This window comes from Salvelinus alpinus, chromosome 33, assembly GCF_045679555.1.
Source record: "Salvelinus alpinus chromosome 33, SLU_Salpinus.1, whole genome shotgun sequence".
In the NCBI taxonomy this organism is placed as follows: domain Eukaryota; kingdom Metazoa; phylum Chordata; class Actinopteri; order Salmoniformes; family Salmonidae; genus Salvelinus; species Salvelinus alpinus.
Genome location: NC_092118.1, coordinates 19,762,690 through 19,774,677, shown reverse-complemented (window position 1 = coordinate 19,774,677; position 11,988 = coordinate 19,762,690). Strand labels below are relative to the sequence as shown.

At 38.5% G+C, this 11,988-nt stretch overlaps 1 protein-coding gene and 1 pseudogene across 3 annotated transcripts; one reads left to right on the top strand and one right to left on the bottom strand.

Moving 5' to 3' along the window:
• The first annotated feature begins 648 nt into the window (after positions 1-648).
• Positions 649-9,555, top strand: LOC139563287 (testis-expressed protein 9-like). 3 transcript variants are annotated; one of them, XM_071381840.1, is made up of 14 exons: positions 651-800; positions 1,119-1,243; positions 1,373-1,436; positions 1,543-1,616; positions 1,719-1,764; positions 2,034-2,104; positions 2,280-2,446; positions 2,695-2,777; positions 2,868-3,041; positions 5,236-5,370; positions 5,557-5,691; positions 5,791-5,884; positions 7,266-7,422; positions 7,612-9,555. In XM_071381840.1, the coding sequence occupies exons 1-12, from the start codon at positions 777-779 to the stop codon at positions 5,866-5,868; spliced, it is 1,176 nt and encodes a 391-aa protein (XP_071237941.1). In that variant the 5' UTR covers positions 651-776; the 3' UTR covers positions 5,869-5,884; positions 7,266-7,422; positions 7,612-9,555. The 3 variants fall into 3 exon arrangements, with proteins under 3 accessions (XP_071237942.1, XP_071237941.1, XP_071237940.1); XM_071381839.1 differs by having other exon boundaries at positions 5,791-6,767; XM_071381841.1 differs by lacking the exon at positions 5,557-5,691 and having other exon boundaries at positions 649-800; positions 5,791-6,767.
• Positions 6,108-9,471, bottom strand: LOC139563288 (meiosis-specific nuclear structural protein 1-like; annotated as a pseudogene).
• Positions 9,556-11,988: the final 2,433 nt, after the last annotated feature.

Sequence of the window (11,988 nt, the reverse complement as noted above, 5' to 3'; positions counted from 1 at the left end):
AACGTTCAAAATAAATGCTGGTATAAATACAAAATACGTTAAAAAAAATCTATATTCACAGTTTAGCATGTCTTTGCAGGGGAACTCTTATTTTGAAGAAAAGAATGCGCGATCGTTCTGCCAGCATAATATCCAACTGCTAGGAGAACGGTAATGTGATGCTGCTGCTCCTGCTGCTGTCAAGCATCGGCGGCGCAGGCGCCGCGTACACTAGTGAAGAATTACGTGCTTTTTTAAAACTTTTTTTTTTACACAGCGGTGGTGAGCAGCCAAGTACTGTGTGCCTAATGGCAACATTTGGCTTAAATGCCCACAGTAAAAATGCTTTATAAAAATTTATGAATGAGCAGTACTATGGACGTGGTCTTCAATAATCCAACGAGTTTGTAAGATAACAGTTAGACATTTCTATTTCATTTAAATGCAATTATTTACAATCAATGGTAAACACATGAATATGTCAATGGCATTATGCTCCATGTGTAGACATGTAGCGAATATGTTAGCCTTAGTAAAGACTGTCCCCCTACACATTTGCACATTTCAGCTTTTCACATTTTATGTTTAGCAAATAACTCAAATTAATGTGTTCGTTAGTCCACAATGGGCCCTAACATCATATTTTTGCTAAATGTCTCAAAGTCAAGATTGTGGAAAACAGCGACACAGCAAAAGTGCGTGTTCCCCCGCCTTTGGTTGCACAGCAGAAAAAAACATTTAGCCACGACTTGTTGCTATGCAACCGCAACGCCACCCGCCAGATTCAGCACAACAAAATGTCTGAAAGAAGAATCCATGACGTGAGTCAATGTATTGTTTCAAACAACTAGCTACAGTATTATACTGCTAAACGTTAACATACCCATTCACAAGTTAAATACAAGAATAACTAACTAGCTATAGCCACCTTTATGTGTCCTAGCTATATCGCTGTTTAAGATCTAAATTAGCTAACTGCTAGCTAGATAGTTAGCATGCTAGCTAAAACTATATTATACGCAGCCTGACTTTCAACGAAAGCGTTGTTCCTTTGAAATGTTATATGCCTTTTGACTAAAATAACCAACAACTACTATATTTGTAATTAGCTACCTAACTTACTACATTTGTTTATTTAGACCAAAAGATCCATGTCATCCAAGGCAGAAAGGTCTCAAGGAGGAAAATCTGTGAGACGTCCAGCCTCTGTCCCCTCAAAGAAACCATCCACGTTAGACCTACTTGCTAAAGAGGAGGAATACAAGTAAGGTTCCTTGCCCAAACATCGGTACCCATTGCCAAACACCTATTGAGTCAATGTAGACTGTATCATATGAGATGCTGTAACCAGATGGCTATAGCAATAAAATAAATAATATTTCTCCCATTCCAGACGTATAAATGCAGAGCTGGAGGCAAAAACAGCCGAACTAGTAAGGCAAGCAGAACAGGTTATGGTAAGTAGTTTAAGCTAGCTACCTGACCAATTGACACTCTTCAAAACAACATAAAACATTCATTTTTAGACATATTTGTTTTATTTAAACATTCTTTTTTTTTCAGAGTGACCAAAATGAAGTCTTGTCAAAGCCAATCTCTTTCCACCTTGATGTTGACATTGAGGAGGAGGATTTCAAGTAATAAAATATTGCATTGCTTTAAACGTATAGCATTTCAGTGTAGTAGACTGGATAAGAATATATGAGAACAGCCTATAATACAAATGTATTTGTCTTTAGGAATGTGAACATGCTAGAATCTTCAGTTATGAAGCCCACTACTAAGGTGCAGTATTCAATTCAGTTTGATAGGTAAAATGTAACATCTCAGAGACGCAAAGGTAATGCAATCAGTTAGTAAAACTGGGGAGGAATCTCAATTTCATTTCCTTGATTCCTCCGTCCTCTCCCCTCACTGCCTTTTCAAAACCCATTGAATGAGAAGGTCAGAGGGGAGGGACCTCTGACCTTCTCATCCAATGGGTCTTGAGAAGAAGGCGAGGAATCAAGGAAATGCAATTGAAATTCTCCCTAAATCATATTTCCATTGCTCAGGTAATGCCAAAGAAAAGGGTCACATCAAAATCCAATTCACAAAACAGACCTGGAAACCAGAGAAAAGCACAGTAAGAATGTTATCCTTATCACAAACGTTCACACAAATATCTATTGGAAACATTGGAAGATTGTGAAAGGTTATGGCTTAATGAGTGTCCAGCATTGTGGATATCAGTTCCTTATGTTTGACTTTTTCAATTTTTTGTTTGAGTTGTATTTTGTTTATTTGTTATTTTATTTCAGAACAACAAAGGCAGCTGCAATTGAGGATGTTGCGGTTCTTGAAGATTTTGTGGATTTTTCCTTGGCTAAAACAATACGTAACATTGAGGGGAAGCTGGATGATGGAGATACTCATGACAATCTTATGGAAGATATCATGCCCAGTGTTGGGGATGAGATGGGATCAGGTGAATTCTGATTTCATTTATTACACTTTCTGTGGCTTTCTCACACATTCACATCTAGAGCACAAGAATGGATCTTTGCAAAAACATAACAAAGTTATTTATCAGAGTTCCAGAATATCAATTGTTTCAGCCTTCTTAGTTTGAGCTTCTCGCATATCCTTAAAATGATATAATCTCGGATATCCTAAAAATTATATCATTCTTTATGTAACTATAGTATAATATTTTTTGTGTGTGCTGTGTTTTAGATGCTCAAATCCGTTTTCTCAAAGCAAAACTTTGTGTAATGCAAGAAGAATTTAACCGGCTATCATATGAGTGCAACAAAAAGGTAATGATAGAAATATGAGAGATGGAAATTAGCTATATTTTTGAGTAAAATGTAACATTGAAACAAGTATAAAACATTTATTTGTTCTAGGATGATGCAAACAGTAGTTTAAGCACCAACATTAAGGAGGTGGAGGAGGATCGAGCTAGACTACAGAAGACCACAAACATTCAGCAAACCCAGATAGAGAAACACAGAGCTTTAGCGGAGGAGTCAAACAGAAAAGGTGATGGGCTCCAGCAACAAGTAACTGCTCTACAGAAGGTGGGTGTCAAGGATAAAACAGTTATTACATTGATTCTCTTTCTAGTTAGTCATTTTGGTAATATTAAACAGCACATATTGTAACCATGAAAGTCCATGAACAGTGACTGAGAGAAACCTAGACGTGTGTAGACAGCAGTTGAGATAGCTGTTAATGTCTTATTGCTGAATGGGGAGGGGGACGTTATACAGCTTAGACAAGGTTGTTAATGAAGGATGAAATCAACCCCTCAGCAGGGGAATGCCTGGCATGGTCTCATTAACATGATCAGCCTGTAAGGTGAACCTCTCCTGCAGCTGGCGATAGTGCGGCGCTCATGTGACAGATATCTTTGGAATTCAGAGAAATCCCACAGCGACATTTCCCTCGCCTTGACTAGGGGTGGAGTAAAACATGGTTGTATAATATTTCCCACTGGGAGGGATCACAACAGAGACATACACTGAATGTACAAATGAGTACATTGAGTACTTGCTCGGTCCCGTGTGGCTCAGTTGGTAGAGCATGGCGCTTGCAACGCCAGGGTTGTGGGTTCATTCCCCATGGGGGGACCAGGATGAATATGTCTGAACTTTCCAATTTGTAAGTCGCTCTGGATAAGAGCGTCTGCTAAATGACTTAAATGTAAATGTAAATGTACAAAACATTAGGAACACCTTCCTAATATTGAGTTGCACCCCCTTTTGCCATCAGAATCGCCTCAACTCGTCAGGGCATGGACTCTACAAGGTGTCGAAAGTGTTCCACAGGGATGCTGGCCCATGTTGATTCCAATGCTTCCCACAGTTGTGTCAAGGTGGCTGGATATACATTGGCTAGTGGACCATTTCACCTGGATTCACCTGGTATTTTTGTGTTGTATTTATTATGAATCCACATTAGCTGTTGCCAAGGCAGCAGCTACTATTCCTGGGGTCCAAACACACCAAAGCACCTACATTACATATAAAACAAAAGATAAAACAGTGAACTATGTTTGTACTGAATGTGCTAAAGATAAAACAGTACATCATATAACATCCCTAGACCACCACATATCCACAACACAAAATGTTCAATACCACCATACAACAATATCACAATGTGTGCTTTGCATGTGTCTGTACCTTTGTGTGTCTCTTCACAGTCCCCGTTGCTCCATAAGGTGTATTTTGACATGCTTTTTAAATCTGATTCTACTGTTTGCATCAGTTATCTGATGTGGAATTGAGTTCCATGTAGTCATGGCTCTATGTAGTACTGTGCACCTCCCATAGTCTGTTCTGGACTTGGGGACAGTGAAGAGACCTCTGGTGGCATGAGTGTCTGAGCTGTGTGCTAGTATTTTAAACGGACAGCTTGGTACATTGAGGTTGTCAAAACCTCTTACAAAAACAACTAATGATGAAGTCAATCTCTCTTCCACTTTGAGCCATGAGAGATTGACATGCATGTCATTAATGATTGCTTTCCGTGTACTTTTAAGGACCAGCCGTGCTGTCCTGTTCTGAGCCAACTACAATATTACCAAGTCCCTCTTTGTGCCCCCCCCCCCCCCCATCTTAGCTACTGTTGTATCAATATGTTTTGACCATGACAGTTTAGTCACCTCAACTTGCTCAATTTCCACATTATTCATTCGGAGACGTTGAGGTTTAGGGTTTAGTGAATGATTTGTCCCAAATACAATGTTTTGGAAATATTTAGGACTAGCTTATTCCTTGTTACCCATTCTGAAACTAACTGCAGCTCTTTAAGTGTTGCAGACATTTCAGTCGCTGTAGTAGCTGACGTGTATAGTGTTGAGTCATCCGCATACTTAGACACACTGGCCTTACTCAAAGCCAGTGGCATGTCGTTAGTAAAGTTTGAAAAAAAGCAAGGGACCTGGTCAGTGTCATGGAAAGAGCAGGCGTTCCAAAATGTTTTGTACACTTCGTGTATGTCCACTCACAAAGAAAAGAAGAATGAATGGTTGATGGCTTCCTATTGCTTAGTCACAACAATTATCGGTTTAAATTAACTATTAGCATTTCATTTCTGAAATATAAAGTTAATAAGTAACTGTGATGACAGTCCGTTTTTGTAGATATCTAACCAAATATTACCATTATCATTACAGTGCTTTTGAAAATGTGTGTTGGTGCGCTATAAAAACATTACACAAAATGCTTTTACTGAATTAGCTTGTCCCCCTCTGTGTGTTTAACAAAGGAAATCGAGGGTTTGAAGAGAGCACAAAAACAGGCAGCAACCAATCACAGTGCCATAGAGGTAAGACTGAACAGAGCCTTGGAGGAAGTTGAGAGGTCCAAGACACAACTGACCAAGATCAAGCAGATGAGCAAGGTATATTAAACCACACCACCAGTGCATTTAGTGATCACATCAATCATAATTTACACTGTAAATTGTATTGATAGATAGTACCATGCTATTAGTATAGTTCAGAGTTTGGTATTCAAATTTGGCTTCTGTCACTTGTTGCATAACCCGGGTTAAATAGACTTGTTTTATGTCTATCCTTTCCAAAAGGACACAGCAGACCAGGAGCATAAAAAAATAGAAACATTTAAAGCTGAAAACAAGAAGCTGGAAAAGCAAAAAGCTGAACTGATAGTGGGTTTTAAAAAACAGCTCAAATTGATTGATATACTGAAAAGGCAAAAAGTAAGTCTTCATATTAAATGCAAGTAATTAATACAAGGCAGTATCATTATTGATATTTCTCCTTATCAAACTGACATATTTTTCCTCTTGCTTGAGCAGATGCATTTTGAAGCTGCCAAGATGTTGTCATTTACAGAAGAGGAATTCATGAAAGCTCTTGACTGGGGGAAATCATAAAGCAATACTGAAAAATGTATGTAATACAATCGTGCTTGCCTTGAATGTATTCTTATGGTTAGCTACAACATTAATTATGTGGCCTTTGACATTGTGTGGAAGTTATGTGTATGTATGCATTGTTCATTTATACAGAATATATTTGTAATGCAGTTGGATTTTAAAAGTTTAACATTTTATTACAATAATGGGTTAAATCAATTTAAACTGTAGTTGCATCATTACCTAATAAAGGAAATTGTGTTTTTTTTTTATTACCAAATGACTTCAACTGAAAATTGCTGCACCTCCATGATAGGATTTATGGTGTTGTGATATGCAGCTAGTGGGATACAAATTAGTCATTGCAACTTAATACATTTGAGTACACCATCGCCATAAGAAATCCACCATTTGATACACCAGACAGCATCTACCCAATAATGCCATCTAGTGGTGTAGTATAGAAAGTGGTTATTCATCATCTCCCCAGCCCTCTTCATCAAAGATGTCAGCCTGGCGCTTTTGGAAATTGCTTCTGAAGTCCTCATCAAAGTGTTCAAGGTCATCTTCCCAGAATATGCCCTTAACATTTGAGAATAACAGTCAGTTTCAAAAGTGGAATCTTGCTGGAGCAACATTGCATCAAAAGTTGTTTTTTTTTTTAAAGATTTTGGACAGCCAATGACCAGAGTTTAAAGAAAACACTTGCAGTAGAACTAAAAACTAAGACAACCTCCTCTCCTTTACCTTAGGTAGATAGCCCAGTAGTTTTGTGGCATGGAGTTTGAGAAGTCTACCTTTCCTCCTCAATGATCTGTCGACGCAATGTCTCCCTCTTCTGTTCCATTGCTCTTTCTTCAGCCTCACGTTCCTTGGGAAGAGAGATCAAACTTTACATTCAACAAATGTTCCTTAAGGTACCTACCTCTGAGGCAGACAAAACAGTGTTAAACAGAAAAGCTTCAGTTACAATAACACCACTTTGATGTTGATAAAGAGTGCACAAGTGGTTTCATGATTAGAGCAATATACTGTACCTTGTCAGCCAGGTACTGCTGGCTCCTGTCCTCCAGCAGTTTCTCCACAGCCCTCTTGTGCTCAAGCTGCTTCATGCGAAGTTTCTGCGCATTCATCTGCTCTATGCGGTCGTCCTCAGCAAACTTGGCCATCATCATCTGCCTGCTGCTGCCTCTCCATTTCAATCTTAGTGAGCTAGAAGACATTCCTCAACAGCCATCAATATTGTTGTAATAATTTCTCACTTTGTACACAAAAAAAGACTAGAACATATTCTTAAATATGAACATAGCCAAGTGTTTTGCAAATTAAGTGACTTTTCTCCCTCTTACCATCTGGTGAAGGTGTTCTTTTGCCTGCCCTCGTTCTGACTTTCTCCATTCTGCTCTTCTCCTTAGCTGCTGGTAACCGGCAAATTCCAGGATGCGTCTGCTCTTAGCCTCCATCTTCTCCCGCTCCATCAGTCTCCACTCAGTCTGCTGGCTCTTGAACTCCTATGTACCTTTGAGTGGCTGTTATCTTCTCCTGTCTTAACTGCCTCTCCCTGCAAATAAGGTAATTTGATTTCATTATATACTGATCACTTGATCAAGCAGGAAACTAAAGACAAATTGTGAAAACAGACTGCCACTTCACTCACATTTGATCCTCCTCATAGATCTGCCTGATGATTTCGTCAACCATGAGTTTCTCCTTGAGGAACTCCTCATAAGCCTCCTGTCTCTTGTGCTCTTTCTCCTCCAGCTGCTGTTCCAGCTCCTGCTGGTACTGCACCACCTCCTCGTAGCGCTTATGGTCTTGCTTCTCCTGCTCCACAGAGGCCCGCTCATGCTCGCTCTTCATCTTACGAGCAATATCAGCCTCCAGACGCTAATGTCAGAGAAAAATATGTATTCACAAAAAGCACAACCAACAAGTGTTTTGGTTCAAGTCTCAGATGTCCCTTCTCCCCCGGGAAAGCCTGGCTTACTTAGCACTAACAGCTAGGTCAGGGGTTTTCAAAGTGGGGTCATTTTAATAAATATTACTAGCACCCACAGAATCAACCAATTTTAGACAAGGGATCTGTGTAAGTTGAGGGTGCAATATAATATAATATCATGAATCGCTATTGATGTTCTTAATAAATCCTCTACGGGATCGTTGTCCCTATACTGGGACGGTTGAGCTAACGTGCGCTAATGTGATTAGCATGACGTTGTAAGTTACAGAAAACTTTCCAGGACATAAACATGTCTTATATGGGCAGAAAGCTTAAATTCTTGTTAATCTAACTGCATTGTCCAATTTACAGTAGCCATTACAGTGAAAAAATACCATGCTATTTGAGGAGTGCACAACAACTTATCACGGCAAATGGTTTGATACATTCACATCTGAAAGGTAAATAATGTACTTACATTCAGTCTTGCTCTGATTTGTCATCCTGAAGGTCTCAGAGATCAAATGTATCATGGTTTTGATAATAAAATAATTTTTTATATTCAAATGTAGGAACTGGGTTCTACTGTTTGAAGTTTGAACCCCTGCTGTCTCTGGCTCTACACCCACCCCGCCCGGCCATCTAGATGTGTGAAAGTTAGTGTATAAGCTAATGATCCATCGTGTATGACATTTCTGGGAGTGTGTAAACTTAAATGTTGTATGTTCTCTATAGTTATGTACTTGAAATGTATCAATTGACCAATTCGGCACATTTGGGCAGACTTGATACAAAATACTGTGCAGTATTGCAATGCTACACTGGATCAATCTGAAACTTTGCACACACACTGCTGCCATCTAGTGGCCAAATTCTAAATTCCATCAGCGCATGTTTTTTGTTTGTATTATCTTTTACCAGATCGAATGTGTTGTATTCTCCTACATTAATTTCACATTTCCACAAACTTCAAAGTGTTACATTTTCAAATGGTATCAATAATATGCATATCCTTGCTTCAGGTCCTGAGCTACAGGCAGTTAGATTTGGGTATGTCATTTTTGGCGAAAATTGAAAAAGGTCAGATCCTTAAGAGGTTCCAGATGCACGTGTGCCTGGGAGGCACAGGGATATAGTATCCACAGTGCTCCATCAATGATCAATTTGTTCAACTGGATTCTTCTTGCATTCCTCAAATGTTGTTTTGAACATAATGCACTGTAATTTAAGCTTTACAACTGAAATATTCTCTCTGCCTCAAGGCAAAATGTGTAGAATTGCAGGAAATTTACTCTAAAATGGCAACATTTTATCTGATGCCAAAAGAGTCTTAAATGTTATTTCCCAGTGACCGAGACTTGTGCACTGCAGTTATAGTAAAACTGCTTGTATCCTGTTTGTTTTTTTAATCGCACTGTAAAGTAGGAGTTGTGTTCTGATATTCTGAGGAGGCTATCACAAAAGTGGTCCCCGACGCAAACAAGTTTGAAGTTTGGGAACCTCAGAGCTAGCTAGGTAAATTAACTAAAGTTAGCTAACGTCGTTAACCATCGAATAGCTATATCATTTTCATGGAAAACATAATCGACAACCAAGTTATTTACCATCATTGCGTGGAGCTGTTGCAAGCCTCTCGTTGATTTGTATGTTTCACCAGGCAAAAATTTAATAATCACTTTGCTCCATTTGTTTTGCTTCCAGTCGTCTTGGTAACATCGTGCCTTTTGTGCCTAACAATAAACTTGAATGTAATTGGTTAAAAAGTCTGCTTGGTCCTCCTGTCTTCCCTAACGTTACAGGTACTGTGCAGAATCAGTTAAATTATTGACACAATAGTTAATCACAAACATCAGACAACATATCACCCACCTACCCATCCACACACAAGTCCCAATTCTCTCCCATGCTATGACACCCCCTCCAAACTATCTAAATACAATATAGTTTGTAGAATGGATATCTATGTATTTTGTAGTTTAATTAAAAAAAGGACAATAATAGGATTACCCCGGTCTAATTAACTCTGAATACTTTTCAAAAATAATTTGTCCAATTGGCAGGTCCTTAAGGGTGGGCCTGATATTACTTGATTTCAGATTACTGGTATATAAAAAGTTATAATTTGATCGATGCTGGGGACAGAGGTATTGTCAGTAAAGCTGTCAAAGTATTATATTACAATGCCTTAAAGTATTCACACTCCTTGAATTACACCAAATGTTGTTGTACAGCCTAAATTTAATATAGATTACATTTCGATTTTTTTGTCACTGGCCTACACACATAAAAGTTGAAATGTTTTTCGAAATGTTTACAAATTAATGAAAAATTAAAAACTGAAATGTCTTGAGTCAATAAGTATTCAAATCCTTTGTTATGGCAAGACGAAACAAGTTCAGGAGTAAAAATATGCTTAACAAGTCACAAATTGCATGGACTCACTCTGTTTGCCATAATAATGTTTAAACATGATTTTTTTAAATCACTACCATATCTCTGTAGCCCACACATCCAATTATCAGCAAGCCCCGAGAAAACTGAGGATGGATCAGCAACATTGTAGTTACTCCACAATACTAACCTAATTGACATGCATCCTGTTTGCAACAAGGCACTAAAGTAATAGAACAAAAAATGTGGTAAAGCAATTAACTTTCCTTCTCAATGCAAAGTGTTATGTTTCGGGCAAATCCAATACAACACTTTACTGAGTACCACTCTCCATATTTTCAAGAACAGTGGCTGTATCATGATATGGGTATGCTTGTAATTGTTAAGGACTGGGGAGTTTTTCAAGATAGAAAAGGAATGGAGCTAAGCACGGACAAAATTCTAGAGGAAAACCTGCTTCAGTCTGCTTTCCCCCAGACACTGGAAGATTAATTCACCTTTCAGCAGGACAATAATATTAAACACAAAGCCAGATTTACACTGGAGTGAATGTTCCTGAGTGGCTGAGTTAACAGTTTTGACAAATCTACTTGAAAATCTATGGCAAGACCTGAAATTGGTTGTCTAGCAATGATCAACAACCAATTTGACAGAGCTTGAAGAATTTAGAAAATAAAAATGGGCAAATGTTGCACAATCCAGGTGAGGAAAGCTCTTAAGAGACTTACCCGGAAAGACAGCTGTAATCACTGCCAAATGTGCTTCTACAAAGTATTGACTCAGGGGTGTGAATTAGATATCTGTATTTCATTTAATACATTTACAAAAAATGTTTTCACTGTCATTATGGGGTATTGTGTGTAGATGAGTGAGAATATTGTTTTTAATCCATTTTGAATTCAGGCTGTAAAATAAAACAAATGAGGAATACATCAAGGGGTATACTTTCTGAAGGTATATGTCCTTGAAGCCTGAAAAATTATGGGGTCATGATATCACTTGATTTCAGGTGATCCAAAGGCCATTAAAAAAAAATCCTTTTCACAATGATGCAGGGACCATAAAACAAACTCAGAAGCCTGTAATTTTCTTTTTATCTTGCCTTTACAGAAAGGTTATTCAACTCTTACTCTGAGGTCCGGAGCCTGCTGGTTTTCTGTTCTGATAATTAATTGCTCCCAGGTCTAAATCAGTCCCTGATTAGAGGGGAACAATGAAACAATGCAGTGGTACTGGCATCAACATCCAGAATTGACTTTGAAGGTTTTACAGGATTTGCATATGCATAGCAGTCAAAAGGGAGACAATCTTTGAGTTTCACTTTTCAAAGTCTCTTGCTCCTTGGTTGAAACTGTCATATACTGTCAGCCATTCTATAAAGCTTGTTCCCATTGAGCATCATTAGCTGACATTTGGAACACTTGCAAACAAATACAGATAGAAATGACTGGGGGTGGGGGCTGTGCATACATGAGGTGTTCTCACTTCACAAGGTGGCATTGCTCCTCGAGGTGCCCTGAAATTTGACAGAATTGTGCCTCCCTCTGAGACCTCATCCATAAATCTTCAAAACGACTTAGCCTGAGGTGACAACGGAGTATTGTTTTTGGGCCTACTGTGCCCCGCCAGTAAAGGAGATGCTGAAATAATATCTGAAAGAATTTAGTCTCTGCTCTCATTGTTTTGTTTTTGTTAAATTTCCCTCAAGAAAGTAAATAAAGATTGAACAGTGACATACAGTCTGGAGGATTCCACAAAGGAAACAGATAAATCTAGGTTTTAGTTTACTACTACTGTAGTGGTGTACC

What these genes read in the sequence shown, in the direction of transcription:
- LOC139563287 (XM_071381840.1), top strand. Translation starts at nt 777, where the DNA reads ATGTCTGAAAGAAGAATCCATGAC. An exon ending in CTGAAAGAAGAATCCATGAC is followed by an intron (nt 801 to 1,118) that starts GTGAGTCAATGT and finishes TTGTTTATTTAG; the next exon opens with ACCAAAAGATCCATGTCATC. An exon ending in AAGTAACTGCTCTACAGAAG is followed by an intron (nt 3,042 to 5,235) that starts GTGGGTGTCAAG and finishes TGTTTAACAAAG; the next exon opens with GAAATCGAGGGTTTGAAGAG.